We start from the raw sequence: 18,775 nt of genomic DNA on the forward strand, positions 1-18,775 counted from the left end.
TGTCCCAGCACCTTTGATTCATATATTTTAATCATGAATTATTGTGCAATTATGCACCACAGGGACAGGTGATGGGGATAGTGACTTTATTCCCTCTTAAATGTCAATGTTATTTGTCCCCTTCTGTCATTTTTATTGAAATGGTATGCCAACAATTGTTAAAACTGACAGGGTGATTATTTAGTACCTTGCATCTATCATTTCATTGAAGCAGCCCTAATCTGATTTGCCACAAATTACAGGCCTATGTTAAAACAGTGGCATTTATAAAAATCTGTCTGAGCTCTGAACACAGGAGATGAGTGTAACAGAATAATAGGGCTAGTTATTAAATCGGTGATTAAACCGAAAATGCATGATATATAGGCCTATGCCCACTTAAAAGTCCTCTCATTTCTTCATGTCGCCTGCAGGGTTGCTGTTTTCGTTATATCACAGCGCCTCCTATTGGATAAATAATGCACTTGCTGGCAGTTCTTTTATTAGATTTGAGATAGACAGACAGACAGACAGACAGAAAGATATCTATCTATCTATCTATCTATCTATCTATCTATCTATCTGTCTGTCTGTCTGTCTGAGTTTCCTATAGAAAATAATCATACCCCTTTGGAATAGTCACGGAATAGTCAATTTTATTTTATTTTTTATTTATTTATTTTTTCAATCTTACAGCCTGAAAACAAACCCCATTAAATAATATCTTTTCCCAGCTTTATTTACAAATTGTCCCTTACAACATTCAAGTAACATACAAAAAAAAGGCAACAGTTCCAAAATAACAGGGTTTAAAAAGTGATCATACCCCTAGATTTAATACTTCGTAGAGCTATCTTTTGCTATAATAACAGCATTGACGTGCCACTCATATAAGCAATCAGTAAGCAATAATAAGTCATCTTTTTACATTAAGGCCGCTTCAAGACCTAAGTCGCAGGCATCTGTGTGAATGAAGAGTGGGCAGTTGAAGTCTGGGAAGCACAAGATTGGTGCTGATATGAGGCACTCTTTCAAGAAATCCATGGAAGCTTGACAACTCTCATTCCAGCTGAACGGAATCTCTTTCCTGGTGAGAGCGAAAGTGTTTCTGCTTTGCGGGCATAATTTGGTATGAAATTTCTGTAATAGCCTTTGAGGCCAAGGAATCCTCTGACTTGTTTCATGTCTTTTGGTGTTTTGAACTCAGTCACTGCTTTCACTTTTGCCGGGTCTGGTGATATACCCTCTGGTGTGACACGATAGCCAAGGAATATGAGCTCACTTAAGCAGAACTGACACTTGCCCAGTTTCAGAGATAGACCCGCTGACTCCAGTCTTGACAGAACTTCCTGAAGGTCTTCCAGGTGTTGTTCAAAGGTCGGCAAGATGATGACAATGTCATCAAAGTACACTGTGCAGCATTTATAGATCAGGCCAGTGAGTATATTGTTCATGACCCTCTGAAATGTAGCGGGGGCGTTGCTAAGCCGAAAGGAAATAACTTTGAATTGAAAGAGGCCACAATGTGATATAAAAGCTGTTTTTGGTCTTGACATCTCCTCAACGGACACTTGCCAGTACCCTCAAGCTAGATCCAGAGTTGTAGGGAATTTCCCATGAACAAAGAAGTCCAAAGATTCGTCAACTCGAGGTAGAGGGTACAAATCTTTCAGTGTGAGTTGATTTAGACCCCTGTAGTAGATGCAAAACCTGGGTTGACCCCAAGGCTTTAACAATCACAACTGGGAGGGGGCCTGGGTAGCTCAGTGGTAAAAGACGCTGGCTACCACCCCTGGAGTTTGCTAGTTCGAATCCCAGGGCATGCTGAGTGACTCCAGCCAGGTCTCCTAAGCAACCAAATTGGCCCGGTTGCTAGGGAGGATAGAGTCACATGGGGTAACCTCCTCGTGGTCGCTATAATGTGGTTCTTTCTCGGTGGGGCGCGTGGTGAGTTGAGCGTGGATGCTGCGGTGGATGGCGTGAAGCCTCCACACGCACTATGTCTCCGTGGCAACGCGCTTCAACAAGCCACGTGATAAGATGCGCGGGTTGATGGTCTCTACACGACCATGAGGACTTAAAAGCGCACAGGGAATTGGGCATTCCAAATTGGGTGAAAAAGGGGAAAAATAAAAAAAAATAAAAAATAACAACTGGGGCAGCCCATGGTCCTGAAGATGGTTCAGTAATGTTCTCCTCCAACATCTTTTGAAAATGGTCTTCTATGACATACGGTAGGGTGGGAGATTGATAGGATAACAAGCTCCCAAAGTCCTCAAGAAGATCTAGTAATTGTGCTTTTTGCTCCTTTTTCTGGCATGCCTCCTCGACTTTTTCACACAAAGTAGATGGCTGGACATCCAGAAATATTAAGCTTCCAACCTCTGGCTCCTCTATCAACTCACTCTCTAACTCACATGGAAGGGGGTGGGGGTGGGGGTTGTGGGGGAGATGGTTTCACTGATAGTTACAGTCCTGGATGGAATATGAAAGCTAACTGATGCTCTTAACTCATCCCCAAGATAAGTGGTGAAAAAAGATCGGGAATAATGACAAACCGGTGGTAGAAGCGTTTTCCTTGAAATCCAATATTCTGTCAGATAATGCCAGTTGGACTGCAAGCTGCATTGTTGGCTATTTGAATTGGGGATGATGTCCAAGGCTGAACTTTTTCTGAGTGTTCCAGGACTTCCGAAATATTTGTTCAAACCGCAGAGAGGGAAGCACCTGTATCAAGTGCTGCATCAACAGCTTTGTTATTAAGGTTGACTTTGATTATAAGTGGTGTGTTCCAGAATGATGGAGACGTTGGATCATCCACATTGACCAAGGACAGGTCGCTCAGGTGTGGGCACAAGAGGAGGTTGTGGCATATTTATCTTCTGGAGGGAGATTGCCTCGGAAACGTCCTCCCTTCCCTTGAAGTTTCCCTTCTGCGTTTTCACAGCACTGCCACTTCAGCTTGTAGTGACTCAACCTGTGTCTCAAGGCAATCAGTCGGATTTGGAACTCTCCGTCTGGGTAGAGACTCAAAATGTACAGTCTGATCAGTCATATCATCAACACTTCTGGCCATTGTACTCAAAACAGTGAATAACAGATCATCTTCAGGGGTGTAAAGAAACAAATTACAAATACTCATGTTACTGTAATTGAGTAGTTTTCCCCAGGAATTGTACTTTTTTAAGTAGTTTAAAATTTGTATACTTTTACTTGAGTACATTTTAAGTGCTTTTAATGTGTTCACTACTTCCTTGTCCTGATTTTAATTGTATCTATCAATATGATTGACTAGGGAGAGTCTGTGACTCCCATCAAATCAAATCACACATAAAAAATTGAACAGCAACTGTAGATCAGGCGCCAACTGTTTTGGATATTTAGGATGCCTCAAACACATTTTCAACACCTGAACATCATGGCTGCACCTGAAAGGGCTTTTCGCAGTGAAAAAGGCCAATTGCTTGACTGTTTCATATGAGTTTAATTTGCTCAAGCCAGATATCAGCATTAATCCTGCCTCTAATTTTATGGAACATATCGAGGTAAATTTCATATTTCTGCTTACTGGATTCTGTGCGTCTATAATGTAGCCTGTAAATTAGCTATCTATCACTGAGATTATTGGGTTGATGTGAGAGATAAAGGCTATGTTATCAATAGGGCTGGGCAATAAAACCATCTTGATGTTTATCTGAAAAAAAGAGAGAGAGAGAGAGATATCCTCAATATCGATGATAAACTTTTGAGTAATTTTTTTATACTTAACCTATATTCTGCATCTACACCAGGAGTGTTCATTACATCAATCGCGATAGCAAGACAACCACTGGTTGGTTGATCTAGATAAAATATAAAAGATAAAAAAAAATTTTCCTGACTTCTTTAGCTGCGTGCTGTTTGACTGACAAGTGGCTAATGTTTGTGCACTTTACATGCACGTGTGCTTGGAGAGAGCTAATGCGGATACGTGCCTAAATGGTCAAATACACTTTAAAATTCTGCCAATGCATGTCTTGGTGAGACATTAATGTAAACGCAGTCAGTTTGGTCTAAAGTGAACGTAAACAGTGGGACAAAAAGCGTATTTGCATTAAAATGTCGGACTTGAAGTGTGCACGTAACCGAATTGAGCACTCTCTAGTAGGCTATGTCATATAAAGGCTATTAATCAAACAACAATAACAAGGAAATGAGAAATCCACTCACTACTTTTGGCTGAATAACTTCAGTAGCTTTAAAAGTATTAATGTAATAGAATAAAACAGTGACATTTTTAATAATAATATTTTTTTTTTCATTATTGATGTATAATTTGTTTTAGTTTTTTTTACATTAACCTTTTTTTATTGATTCCTATATTAACACACAAAAGCAAGAACATATACAAACAGAATCAATACTTAACCCCCTCTATTACTCCCCCAAATCCCCAACCCTACCCATAAGAACATCCCAGTGGTCCCACATAATTATAGACACACAAAAACAAATATTAAAAAATAAATTAATTAATAAAATATAATAAATCACACACAGGCGGATTAGCGTATAATTCCCTTTCCGATGACTCGATTCGTCTTTCAACTTCTGTCACTCTTGTAATTAACTCAGAGAATTTTGTTTCCATCGCCGTAATCGATCAACGTATTACAGCGAGATCCTCCAAGTCAGCAACAACCTTCGTCAGCATCACCGACATGTTGGACAACTGACGCTGAATTTTATCTACCGACGTGCCCTCCAAATCGAGTCCCCGGTCCGCAGGCCCGTCAGAGGCCTCAGCTTGAACATGTAAGTGTCTTTTAATGCCTCCAGAGTCTGAAGATTTTGACTTCTTTGCCATGTTTACCTCAAAGAGCAAGTATGTAACTGGGTGTATTGAATCTCACCGGATTACGACATGAAAATAATAAAAAAACTAGCAAAGTTCGCAGAGCTCGTGTCTCACACGTCTGCTTCTCGCATGGCGTCCGTGGACTCCCAATTCAATAATATTATTAAAGAACACACTAAATCCATAACAACACGTTCTCACTCCCAACTCGTCACATATGGACGCTTAGTCAGGACCCGTTGGCGTCACTTTTTAACGCACAGGGTACACCTTTGGTGTCATTTTTCAACGTACAGGGTAGTCCGGTAGACTTCTATAGAACTCTGAACCGGAGCCTAATAATAATATTTTTATAATACCGACCCCTGATGTAGAGATTGTTTTAATTTGTATAATAAATTACCAGGAAAGTAGAGATGATAAAATAATTTATAATTATGCTTCGCCTTTATCAAGTTTTTTCTAATGCCTGATAGAAAAGTATCAACCTCTGTAGAGCAACACTTCAGGCAGAACATTCCACCAGTCACAAACTTCAGAAAATGGTGCATCATGCATTAGAATGAGAACACAACTATTTCTGGGCTTAAAAGATACAATAGTTAAATCAGTGTGGAACGTTGTATCTCATATGTGGCCCCCCATGTGCTACTTAAAGAGATAGTTCACTCAAAAATGAAAATGATCTTTTCATTTACTCACCCTCATGCCATCCCAGATGTGTTTGACTTTGTTTCTTCAGCAGAACACAAATTCAGTTTTTTAGAAGAATAATTCAGCTCTGTAGGTCCATACAATACAAGTGAATGGATGCCAAAATGTTGATGCTCCAAAAAGCACAAAGGCAGCACTAAAGTAATCCATATGTCTTCAGAAGAGATATGATAGGTGTGGGTGAGAAAAAGATCAATATTTATTAGAAATTCTTCTCCCTGCCCAGTAGATGGTGATAATGTGAATCACCAAAAACAAAAGAAGAAGAAAGTGAAAGTTAAAGTGGAGATTGACTGAGCAGGGAGGAGAATTTATAGTAAAAATTGACTTATATATTGATCTGTTTCTCACAAAATTTATCATATCTTTTCTGAAGACATGGATTTAACCACTGGAGTCACATGGATTAGGCTACTTTTATGCTGATTTATGTGATTTTTGGAACTTCAACATTTTGGCACCCATACACTTGCATTGTATGGACCAAAAGAGCTGAGATATTCTTCTTAAAATCTTAATTTGTGTTCTGCTGAAGAAAGAAAGTCATACATATCTGACTAAATGATTAGAGAATTTTCATTTTTGTGTGAATTATTCATTTGAAGCCCGATGTTGTCCCTGTACCAAACAACTGCTCTACCCCCTCTATTATGCAGAACATGACGTGCCAAGTGACTCTGCTTTTTTAGTGTTTTTTAGTGTTTTTTTTTTTTTTGCATTACTTGTATTGTTTTGAACATGTTTTAAGCGCAACAGTAACTCTCTCTGTCTGCATTAAGGGAAATTTAGACATTACACATAAACTAATTTTAATATAATTGTTTCATACTTTACGATATAAAATGGGGATCATCATATTGAAAATAACTTTTTCATCTTTTCATTTCTGTAATCATGTCGCCCTTTTATTTTTATTTTTTCCATCAGATTCATGTAGTGTTTACAGTATCATAGATAAATGATGTATTTTAAAAGTTGTCAGTCACAAACACCTATAAAATACCTATATATTTTATTCTTTCTGGCAAACAGCCATAGAAGGAAATGTAAATTCCGGTATGTGTGCTACATTTTTAAATTGCAGCATTGAGTTTTTATTATAAAGGGGCATAGTTTTCACTACTCAGTACTCAATACTCACTACTTATGAGTACTTTTAAATGAGCTACTCTTTTACTCTTACTTGAGTAGTTTTTAGGGCAGGTAATTTTACACGACTCAAACAAAAGTTTTTAAAGAAGTAACAGTACTTTTACTTGAGTATTATTTTTCAGTACTCTTTCCAACCCTGATCATCTTAATATGCAACAGTAAATCAAAGTATTTTCAATAAATATTAATTGTTCCCTTTTCACATGCAGAGAGTAATAGAAAAAGGTAAAAAGTCAATTAAAGCATTTATACACTCTTTGGAAATCGACAATAAATCAAGCAATTCAGTTTATATGAAAGTTCCCTTAAAAAAAGTAAATGACAGTAGTGCAATATCTCAACAATTAATATAGAAACAGAGAAACAGCTTTTGTTTTTCCTTTTTTTTAAATCTAAAATCTGTTTAATATGTACTTCCGCAGCAATTAAATGCGTTGAACAGTTCAAATGATGAAGCAACGGTTTAATTTCAGTCCAAATCCTAGTTAAATCCAGATGAATCGGTTCCTTTTATGTAATGGACAAGTATAGTATAGAAAATGTTCGTTAGTTTTAAATCCGCTGGCTCATGCAGTTCCCAAGGGCAAACGGAGAAAAGAGCAGGAAAATCACCAAAAGTTTAAGTTCAAAGACAGGAAGATTTGCCTTTATCTCAACGAACCACGAACCGAAGTGTTCAGTAAACCTTTTGTAGTCGGTTCCCATATCCAAACAAATCCTTCATTCTCCCAATGAATCTCTTCATGCTTCTGGCTGAATCGCTGGTGTCCGAATGAATCTTCTCTCATGTCTGGATGAATCTCACGTGTCTGAAGTATGGAGATGGAATTGTTTCATATTAAAGGAGCAATATGTAACATTGACATCAAGCGTTTAAAATGGGTACTGCAGTCCAAATTCAAAATATTGGAGAGAGTTGTCTCCCCCGCCCCCTCATCCCCATCCCTAGACTCGAAGCTCACAGGGGTTGCCAGGTTGAGGACACGCAACAGGAACGAGCAAACTGACAATGGCAAGCGACGAGACTAACACTGTAAGTTGATCAGCTAATGTATACGTTTACATTTTTATTGTTTGCAAATTATAAACCAGCTCATGTGGACTTTTTATAACTCTTGTCAATGTTAGCTAGATGTATTGCTGGCTTCCAGGGCTGCAGCGCGCTGTGTTTGCCCGCTAACTTGTTTCAAATCTGACAACCCAGGTTATCTAAATACTATTGGGAAATGGGCAGTGGGCGGGATCACACAGGCCAAAACACAAATAGAAATTCCAGGCCGGAACAGACATTTCACAGTAGAATATACTGGCTGTAGCATTGTTTTCAGAGAAGCCAGTATTTCAACTTAGCATGTTTCCTAAATCTCTGATAACATATTATGATAATTTTATGCTTAAGTACAGTAAATATATTACATATTGCTCCTTTAACATACAAATGGAAAGAGATTCACAAATAGAAAGTTGGTTCACAAATTAATTGAATGAGATCCACAAATAAAACATTTGATTTATAAATATATGTTTGGAGTTTCACAAAAATAAAGTGAATTCACAAATAAATAAAATGAGATTTGCAAATAATAGTTTTTTTTTTTTTACAAATATATTTTTTAACTCACAAACTCTGTCCAGCATTCACTTGTGAATCGCGTGCATTTATTGGTGGATTGCTTCCGGTGCATTTACGGATCGCTACACACATTTGTTATAAGAAACAGATGCCATCAGAGGAATACTGTGATTTAAGGTTCGTATCATTTTCTCTCAGTTATAAACATGTGTAATGTGTATAAACATGTTTTTAGCATGTAACTATAATTTCTGCAGAATGCTCTTACCCTGACTAGGAGTATCCATCCCAGACAACTGATACAACAACATGATGTGGCATTGAGGATGTTCATGTACAACAAACTCGAGCAAAATGCAAGCACTCTAGTTGTAATGTTCAGTTCCAGTGTTTGTGTGTGTAAATACATGTACTCAAATGTATTGTCTTTTGTAGTTACATGCATGACAACCTGTAATTTGTAACCAAATAATCATACCTTTTAGCCAACAGACTTGCTTTAAAGTGTAAAAAAAAAAAAATATATCTATTTACCTCAGAATGCCTTGCTAGAACTCAATAAAAGATTTGACAACTAAATGACAAAAAAATAGTTTGTTAAATGATATGAGTCATCATTTATACTCATATTCATGTGTTCCAAACCCAAACGACTGACCTTCTTCTTCTCCCTTTCATTTCAGCCTCATTAGCAGCATCTACATTTTACAATGTATTCTCATATTCCACAGAAGAAACTAAATAGTACAGGTTTTAAAAAAAACACGAGGGTGCGTAAATGACAGAATTTTCAACAATGTTTACAGAATTTTTACAATGTTTCAGTTTATTTAAATTTTGTATTGCACTTTCATTTCAAGACATGACATTGTAACTTAAAAGAAATCTGACATAACAGAAAAATAAAGAATCTCATATTACACATTTTAAAAGGTGTCCTGTATTGGAGCTGGAACCACTGAGTTTTGGAGCAGGTGAGTCAAGTGCTCAAAGTTGATGGGCAGTACACAACTGTTCACTGTCAGAACATGATGCTGTATTTTAGAAAGGGACCCGTAATAGTACCTCCTAAAACATTCACACAAAAGTGCTAAAATGTAAAATTCTAATAAATATTACCTTACTTACCTAACTGCTTTTATGAAATACATTAACATAATGTGAAACCAAATTAATGCCATAGCAGATCTTGTACACTGTGTAATATAGGGAATAAATGTATGGTTTGTTCTCCTAAGATCATCTAATATGATTCATGTTTTATAAAGACACTATCTCTACTACTGATCTTTTGTACTGTCTAGTAGTGTGTCTGTTTGGATCTGCCATGTAACATTAAGAGTAAAGGTTTTGATGACACATTTCAGTCAAGAAACTTGTGAATTCACTTTATTTGTGGATCTCATTCAATTTATTTGTGAAGCAACTTTCTATTTGTGAATCTCTTTCCATTTGCATGTTAATATGAAACAATTCCATCTCCATACTGAAGCACACAACGTCTGCTTGTGCTGAAGTCAGGCACACAAGCATGCAAATCAGCAGCGGGTAGCATCGTACATTGCCGACACCAGCCACCTCATACACGCTGTATATTCGTGCAGATACTGTATGTCCGTAGATCCAAGGCCAGAGATAAAATGTTCAGACACCACTTGTAAAGCACTTTTTAATGGGGATAACTCGCCCAATTAAACTCAGCAAAAAAAACCGTCCCTTTTTCAGGACACTGTATTTTAAAGATATTTTTGTAAAAATCCAAATAACTTTACAGATCTTTATTGTAAAAAAACAGCTTACAGACGGTAGGCAATTAAGGTCACAGTTATAAAAACGTAGGACACTAAAGAGACCTTTCTACTGACTCTGAAAAACACCAAAAGGAAGATGCCCAGGGTCTCTGCTCATCTGCGTGAACGTGACTTATGCATGCTGCATGGAGGCATGAGGACTGCAGATGTGGCCAGGGCAATAAATTGCAATGTCCGTACTGTGAGACGCCTAAGACAGCGCTACAGGGAGACAGGAAGGACAGCTGATCGTCCTTGCAGTGGCAGACCACGTGTAACAACACCTGCACAGGATCGGTACATCTGAATATCACACCTGCGGGACAGGTACAGGATGGCAACAACAACTGCCCGAGTTACACCAGGAATGCACAATCCCTCCATCAGTGCTCAGACTGTCCACAATAGGCTGAGAGAGGCTGGACTGGGGGCTTGTAGGCCTGTTGTAAGGCAGGTCCTTACCAGTCATCACCGGCAACAACGTTGCCTATGGGCACAAACCCACCTTCACTGGACCAGACAGGACTGGCAAAAAGTGCTCTTCACTGACGAGTTGTGGTTTTGTCTCACCAGGGGTGATGGTCGGACTCGTGTTTATTGTTGAAGAAATGAGTGGTACACCGAGGCCTGTACTCTGGAGCGGGATTGATTTGGAGGTGGAGGGTCCGTCATGGTCTGGGACGGTGTGTCACAGCATCATCGGACTGAGCTTGTTGTCACTGCAGGCAATCTCAACGCTGTGCGTTACAGGGAAGACATCCTTCTCCCTCATGTGGTACCCTTCCTGCAGGCTCATCCTGACATGACCCTCCAGCATGACAATGCCACCAGCCATACTGCTCGTTCTGTGCATGATTTCATGCAAGAAAGGAATGTTAGTATTTTGCCATGGCCAGCGAAGAGCCCGGATCTCAATCCCATTGAGCACATCTGGGACCTGTTGGATCGGAGGGTGAGGGCTAGGGCCATTCCCCCAAGAAATGTCTGTGAACTTACAAGTGCCTTGGTGGAAGAGTGGAGTAACATCTCACAGCAAGAACTGGCAAATCTGGTGCAGTCCATGAGGAGGAGATGCACTGCAGTACTTAATGCAGCTGGTGGCCACACCAGATACTGACTGTTACTGTTTGATTTTGACCCCCCCTTTGTTCCATTTCTATTAGTCACATGTCTGTGAAACTTTTTCAGTTTATATCTTAGTTGTTGAATTTTTTTATGTTCATACAAATATTTACACATGTTAATTTTGCTGAAAATAAAGCAGTTGAAAGTGAGAGGATGTTTCTTTTTTTGCTGAGTTGCAGCAGAGTTAGACAGAGGCTCATAACGTGGATGGCATTACACAGGTGGTGTTTATTTGCAGTTCATCGTCAGTCTCACACGAAATTGAAATTGGCAAACACTGTCAACAGCGTTACTGAATAAACAAAATAACAGAAAGAAATGTGAAAAGCTTGTGTGCCCCGCAGACATGCAGTGTGCACAGCTTGTGTTCACTACATAGACTGAGCACTGCTCTTAAAGGGGCAGTACCAAATTCTACCTGTTACAGTCTGTTTAAAAAACAAATATTAAGGGATGTAGAATGCCGTGTCAGTTACATTTGCCTTGTGCATTAAGGTTAAGATTTTGTTGTGTTTGGTGGTCAGATTAGTTAATTGCCACTGTCCATTGCAGTGGTGCTGAACTGTGGGAAGAGTGATGTCGAAACGTATAGCGTGCTAGTAACAGGCAGTCTTTTTCTTGTTGTTGTATGTCAAAACAAGCTCTTCTGGCACTATGATACACTGTATGATTTAATGGACATAAACATGCTCGGCTCAATATATGACAATCTTTAATTTGTGTGATATGAGCAATATTTATGTCCTGAATTTAAAACAAATTGGTCATGAAGTTCGCTACTGTGACACAATTGTTTCCATTGACTGGTTGGTTCTAAGGCAACAATTTACGTCTATAACATTTCCACGACATTACACTCACTCATATAATGTGTTTTTTGCACAGCGTTTAACAATGTGTATTAAAAATCTTTGATGCACGTGCCTGAATTACAGGCATCAGTCTGTTTGGATATGTCTCTAGCTTTGCGCACCTAGATTGGGGAATATTTGCCCATTCTTCCTTGCTGAATTGTTTGAGTTCAGCCAAATTGCTGGGTGAGTGGCAATGGATGTTTTCTATTGGATAAAGATTTAAGGACATTAACCTTCCTATCCTTAAATCCACTTCATTGTTTTTTTGCTTTTTTTTGGTGGTGTGTTTAAGGTCATTGTCATGCTTAAAGGTGAACCACCTGCCCATCTTCAGTTGTCGGGGCCACAGATTTTCCTCAAGAATTTGGGTGTACATGGCAGCATCCATTTTCCCTTCAACCTGACCAATTGCCCAGTCCCCGCTGAAGAGAAACACCCCTACAACATAATGTTGACACCACCATGCTTCACAGTAGGTAAGGTACTATATGTTCTGGGTGATGTGCTGTGTTTGGTTTTCTCCAAATATGGCACTTGGAGTTCAGTCCACAAAGTCCAATTTTTGTCCCATCTGACCATAAAACCTTTTGCCACATGGCATCAGAATCAGAAAATATTTTTTCGCAAAGTGCAAACGAGACTTGTTGTGGCACTTTTTCAGGAGAGGCTTCTTTCTTTCCAACCTGCCATACAGGTCAGTTTTGTGTAAAGCTTGGGAGATTGTTGTCACATGCACAGACTGATCAATCTCAGCAAAAAGGGCTTGTTAATCCTTCAAAGTTGCCTTTGGCCTCTTGATAGCTTCCCTGATCAATATCCTCCTGGCAAGGTCATCCAGTTTGGAGGGACAGCCCAATCTAGGCAAGGTTTTGGTGGTGCCATGCACTTTCCACTTCTTAATAATGCTCTGAACGGCACTCAGAGGGATAGTTAAATCCTTTGAAATCTTTTGGTACCCTTCTCCTAACCTGTGTCTTTCCGCAGTTTTTATCCCAGTGCCCTTTTAAAAACACCTTTCCAACTGTGGTGAATTCATGAATTCATTACCATCCACTACTGGTAATGGAATCCTCATGGAACAGCCGGATTTATTCTAAAGCAATCAGAACCTCTACAATTGATGTCAGGTGGGGGCCAATTAGCCAGGTATGTGATCTGAAAGCTGATTGGTTACATCTGAGCAAGTTTGTAATTATTATTCTTAGAGGGCTGATCACTTACTGTATCTAAACCAGATATTTTACTAATTAATTTTGAATAATTTTTCAGATTTTGTTTTTTACATGTTATTTTCCCTTTGATTTTGAAGGTTATAATGTGTAAATACAGCTGAAAAAATTAGATTTAATTTATTTAAACAATAATATGACAAATGATGAGGATTTTGACAAGGTATGATGACTTTCTATAGGCACTGTAAGATAGAAAGATAGACAGACAGACCGACAGACAAATAGATAGATATATAGCAGTCTCCCCTATTTGTAGCACAAACCATTAACACAACAGAAGATAGATCCCTTTTTAAGGAATGTCAGCTCTCTAGGTTTTGAGGCACTGCCAGGGAGTAACTGTGCACCTACATTAATTAATAATCCCATGATCTCACAGCGCCAGTGCATGTCTGTAAGAATGAAGTTACCACTTTCATTAGCTTTCAAACTTTCTCATCGGTCAGATATAATGGGCACAGTTGACTTGTAATCTTATTCTGAGAAGCGGATGGAGACAGAAGTTACATTCATTCTGGGTTAGATTATTTTACTCAGGACACAGATCTGACCATTTGGAGTACAGTTCCTGAAGAAATAAGGATTAGATTGCTGTCTGGGTGCCTACTTTTTTCTTTTATGGAACAAATAGACATAATCTGATCTTTGTTTTGAGTAGTGGTTAGATTCATGGAAGACTTTTGGCAGTTTGATAAACAGTTTGGCATGTTTCGGCTAAACAGGGTTTGAAGTTTACTACGTTTCTCCCAATAGTTGTCAGTTGGCTTCTTTCTGATCATTAATTTATTGAAAACTCACCATCGGGTGGACCAACATCTCCAGCAAACATGACTAAAATGTTATCTGCCCAAGAAGCCGGCAAGATCTATCATACAAACTATGTGAGAAACTCAAGGGCTGTTGGTGTACTGTGGACAATCTTCACTATTTGCTTTGCCATCATCTGTGTGGTGGTTTTTATTCAGCCCTACTGGATTGGAGACAGTGTCGATACACCTCAGTCTGGTTACTTTGGGCTTTTTCACTACTGCATTGGGAATCCCATCACAGGGGAGCTGGTGTGTAAGGGCAGTGCACTGGACTTTGGATCCATTCCTTCTGGTGCCTTCAAAACCGCCATGTTCTTCGTTGGGATTTCTTTGCTGTTGATCGTGGGAACTATTGTTTGCTTCAGTTTATTCTTCTTCTGCAATTCAGGCAGCGTGTATAAGATCTGTGCGTGGATGCAGCTGGCAGCTGGTGAGTGACACCATACTAATGCCACTTAAACATTAAAGGAATATTCTGGGTTCAATACAAGTTAAGATCAATCGACAGCATTTGTGGCATAATGTTGATTACCACAAAAAATCTTTACGACTCTTTCTTCTTTTCTTTAAAAAAAAAGCAAAAATCGAGGTTACAGTGAGGCACTTACAACTGAAATGAATGAGGCCATTTACGGGAGGGTTTAAAGGCAGAAATATGAACCTTATAATTTGATAAAAGCATTTAAATTAATTACTCTGTTAAAACGTGTGTATTATTTGAGCTGTAAAGTAGTTTAAACTAGTCGGTTTAGGACTTTAGGGTTTATGCCATTATGTCATCATGGCATCGAAGTTGTAAAATTGGATATTACTTTACACAGAAAAGGTTAGTAAGTGATTTTATCACACTAAATCATGTATGTCTTGTGGCTATACATTTGAAACAGTGAGTATTTTAATGTTTACTGATTGGCCCCATTCACTTTCATTGTAAGTGCCTCACTGTAACCCAGATTTCTGCATTTTTATAGAAAAGCAGGGACAAGTCTTAGTTAATTTTTGTGGTAATACATATTATTCTACAAATGCTGTCGATTGAGCTTAATACTAATATTCCTTTATCAAAGATTATAAGCCTAACAGACCTTTTCTCAAAACTTAACTTTTCTGAGCCATTTTTGCCATTACATGTAAACAACTGGTCTTCAAGGTCATTTGGATTTATAAAGTCAGTTTCCCTGAAGTTCCTAACAGAGTCATCACATTAATTATGGACATGTTTCACTAATGTTTGACAAGGCTGAAAGTGTTGAATTATATTTTAACTTTAACTAAATGTATATCTATTTTCTATATAATTGTGAAATGTTTTGCATGAAAAGTGCGCTTTTGCTATCTTTCTTTAAAATAAATGCGACATTGTTTGATGTTTCATTAGCTAATGCAACGACCTTCATACATTTTAAAATGTGACTGAAGTTTACAAATACTTTTGTGGGCCACTTTACATATTTGAATGTACAGTACATGAACTATGAAGTTTGTTTACTGAAATAGTAATACAAATTATAATGGAACATACAACTCTTCATTAAATGCATTAAATGCAATATTCTAAACTGCCTCCCAGAATGATAATGAGGCTGGATAGAGAAATCAACAGTTTTGTATCAGACCTTAAACTCTTAACATAAGGCTGCGCAAGACTTCAGCACCCTGGATAGTTCCACATCTTACTGAGAATGAAATGGGGTTTTTTAATAAATGGGTACATTTTTAAATAAAATGGGTTGATATAGTTTAGATTATTGGATTAGATTAGCCTTTATTGTCTCCCTTAGGAAAAATTTGTCTTGGGCATCCGAGAAAACACAGTCAACATAGCAGCACACATACAAATAAACTACAATTAACATGCATTTACGCATCAGATATTGCACAAAGCCCTATACCATACTGTATACCATACTATTACACAGATGCCCTACACCTAAGTATTGCACAATACTCTCTCTCTCTCTGGCATCAGCTTGTACTCTTTGTAAGTATAGTATAGTAAATGTTCTTTTATCATTTGAATATAATGAGAAGGAAGAAAAACCAGGCAAACATGTTGCTTTGCTGTGAAATATAGGCCTAATGCCTTTTAGTGTTGCCCGATCTAATGTAGTTATCAGTGATGACACAGATAACCATCGGTCATCACACTGTCTTACATAACAGCGTAATTAAATAATTACGCTTACTCATTAAAAGAAAGTGAAGATGAAAGTGAGAGTGTGTGCGTGTGTAAAGCTATACCCACAGCAGCTGCCCTGCACAGAGTATATTATCATATGAATAATAAATGATGAGATAAGTGTGGCTGGAATGACAGGCAACAGTCTGAATGCAAAGTATATATTTCTGGTAGTCGAAGACCATTTTGACAATGACGTAGGATAGAGTTGGGCTAGTTGTCACACTGTAACACAATACATAAAACATCAAATACATATAATAAACATAAAATAATTCATGGAACAGCAAAAAATAACATTTCATAAAATTACAACAAAGAAAACACATGTGATGAAGACTTGTGCCAGCCAAACATTTCTAAAATTACCCAACTGTACAGTTTCAGATAAAATTACGCTCATTATTTGACACTTGCCTTAATGTACAATTGTACTGGTGATTTATTGTGTTCCCTTGTTTACCCAACATCTATTACAAAAATATGATGATATATGGAATTTAGTTTGGGGGATAGAATTCACAAAAAATAAATAAAGCTCACCACTATAGTAATGTATGATTAATGCAACAAAACTATACTCCCTTAGTTGAGCATATATGAGTTTGCTTGCAAGATGTGACTGATTAGAATAGTTTATTTTGCACTATTTTCTAGGCTGCAATGTTTCTTGTTATCTTTAACTGACAAAGGTCTTCTTTCCATTCCAGTATACCATATTTCTTTTCTATCCTCAGCAACTTGCATGGTCATAGGATGCATGATCTATCCAGATGGCTGGGACTCAGAAGAGGTGAAGCGGATGTGTGGCCAGCGGACGGATAAGTATACACTGGGTAACTGCACAGTACGCTGGGCATACATACTGGCCATCATCAGCATAATGGACTCCTTCATCCTCTCCTTCCTCGCCTTTGTGCTGGGCAACCGGCAAGACAAACTGCTGCCAGAGGACTTCCAGTCGGAGGACAAGAAAGGTGAGAGATGTCCATTTATATATATATATATATATATATATATATATATATATATATATATATATATATATATATATATATATATATATATATATATATATGCATTACATGAGATCTGTGTCATTTGTTTCTATAAAAGTCATTTCTACCACATCTAAAATTCTGTATTGTATTTAATGGAAATCCATGATGGAAATGAGGGTGATTGAAATTACTTCTATAAATCTTTAAAGGTGCACTCAGTAACTTATTTCTTTGTGTCATCTTGGACTTACACTGACACCTAGTGGCTTGGATGCAGCATCATTTGAAATCAATAGTTTCCAGTTTCAGATGCCATTGTAGAAATTTAGTATTCACAGTCAGCCATGATTATTTTAATCAGTGAGTGAAAGTGTCAAATAACAGGACGATTACTGATATTAAGTGAGTAATATTCGGCTTGTCATGTGATTCAAACATGGCAGCCCCCATGTGCGGACCCTCCTCATGTAGAATAAAACAGCTTTTATAAGGTTACTGATATGACTGGAGTCTTCATTTTAATGTGAGTGCTCATGATTTCCTACATATATTGCAAAATTACAATTCATGTTAAACTTCTTTAGGGTACATTCTATGTATCTTAAATGCCACACAATTAAATACCTTTTGCATAATTGTGAACATTTACAGTTTGACTGGAAATGACGCCTAATGAAAGTATTCTGCTCACAAGTGATATTTACCTAATTTTTTTGATTGCTCTTAAACATTGCTTTTCTCATATTTCATCTCAAGCTTGCTCTGACACTAGTACACTAACTTTAAAAAAAAGTTGATTAGGGGCGAAATTGTTTGGTGTGGTGGAAATGACGCCACAATTGTAGGACTATTATAATTCTCTAAACATTAATAGAAAAATTTTCACACACCAAATGTAAATGATGAAGGCCTTGTAAAAATGTTTCTAAGTGAGTTTTATTGTGACCTTCACATAACAAAAATTTAAATTTGTTTGTTTTAATAAAATTCAACCCCTCGGACATGAAATTGCCCATTGAAGAAACACATCTAATAAGTTTGGAACTACATGAGGGAAAATGGCAGAATTGTTATTTTCTGAGTAAACTATTCCTATAATAATAATAATAATAATAATAATAATAATAAAGAGAGCAAAGGGTGTAGGGCAAAATGTTACTCAAAAAATCCAGTTGAATGATAGAAATCTTTCAAATCATCCACCTAGCCCAAAACACTAATATTTGGGTCTTTCTTTAGTATGCTTATTAACTTTCAACAAATGTGAAAAACAGTATTAATCACGTTATTCTTGTTCTTATATTCCTTATGCAATGCCAAAAAAATGCAATGTTCAAAACCTAACATGGATTGATGGATCTCTTTCTCTTTAGAGGAAGCATGAAGACACATGAACTACACAATGGACCCTATGGGGATACATGCCACTTTCAGACCGACTCTGAAATATGCAGGAAAATAATCATTTTTAATTCACCACAACACCTGTAGAAGTAATTGCCACCTAAGAGATTACTCTAGTAAAGTGCA

General features: G+C 37.6%; 1 protein-coding gene across 1 annotated transcript; it reads left to right on the top strand.

The window, feature by feature from the left end:
* Positions 1–14,077: 14,077 nt before the first annotated feature.
* On the top strand, positions 14,078–18,723 carry LOC127426337 (LHFPL tetraspan subfamily member 5 protein-like). Its single transcript, XM_051673086.1, has 3 exons — positions 14,078–14,495; positions 16,982–17,221; positions 18,619–18,723. Exons 1-3 carry the CDS (start codon positions 14,084–14,086, stop codon positions 18,627–18,629), a joined length of 663 nt encoding a protein of 220 aa, XP_051529046.1. The 5' UTR covers positions 14,078–14,083; the 3' UTR covers positions 18,630–18,723.
* Positions 18,724–18,775: the final 52 nt, after the last annotated feature.

Source organism: Myxocyprinus asiaticus, chromosome 35 (genome assembly GCF_019703515.2).
Source record: "Myxocyprinus asiaticus isolate MX2 ecotype Aquarium Trade chromosome 35, UBuf_Myxa_2, whole genome shotgun sequence".
Lineage (NCBI taxonomy): Eukaryota > Metazoa > Chordata > Actinopteri > Cypriniformes > Catostomidae > Myxocyprinus > Myxocyprinus asiaticus.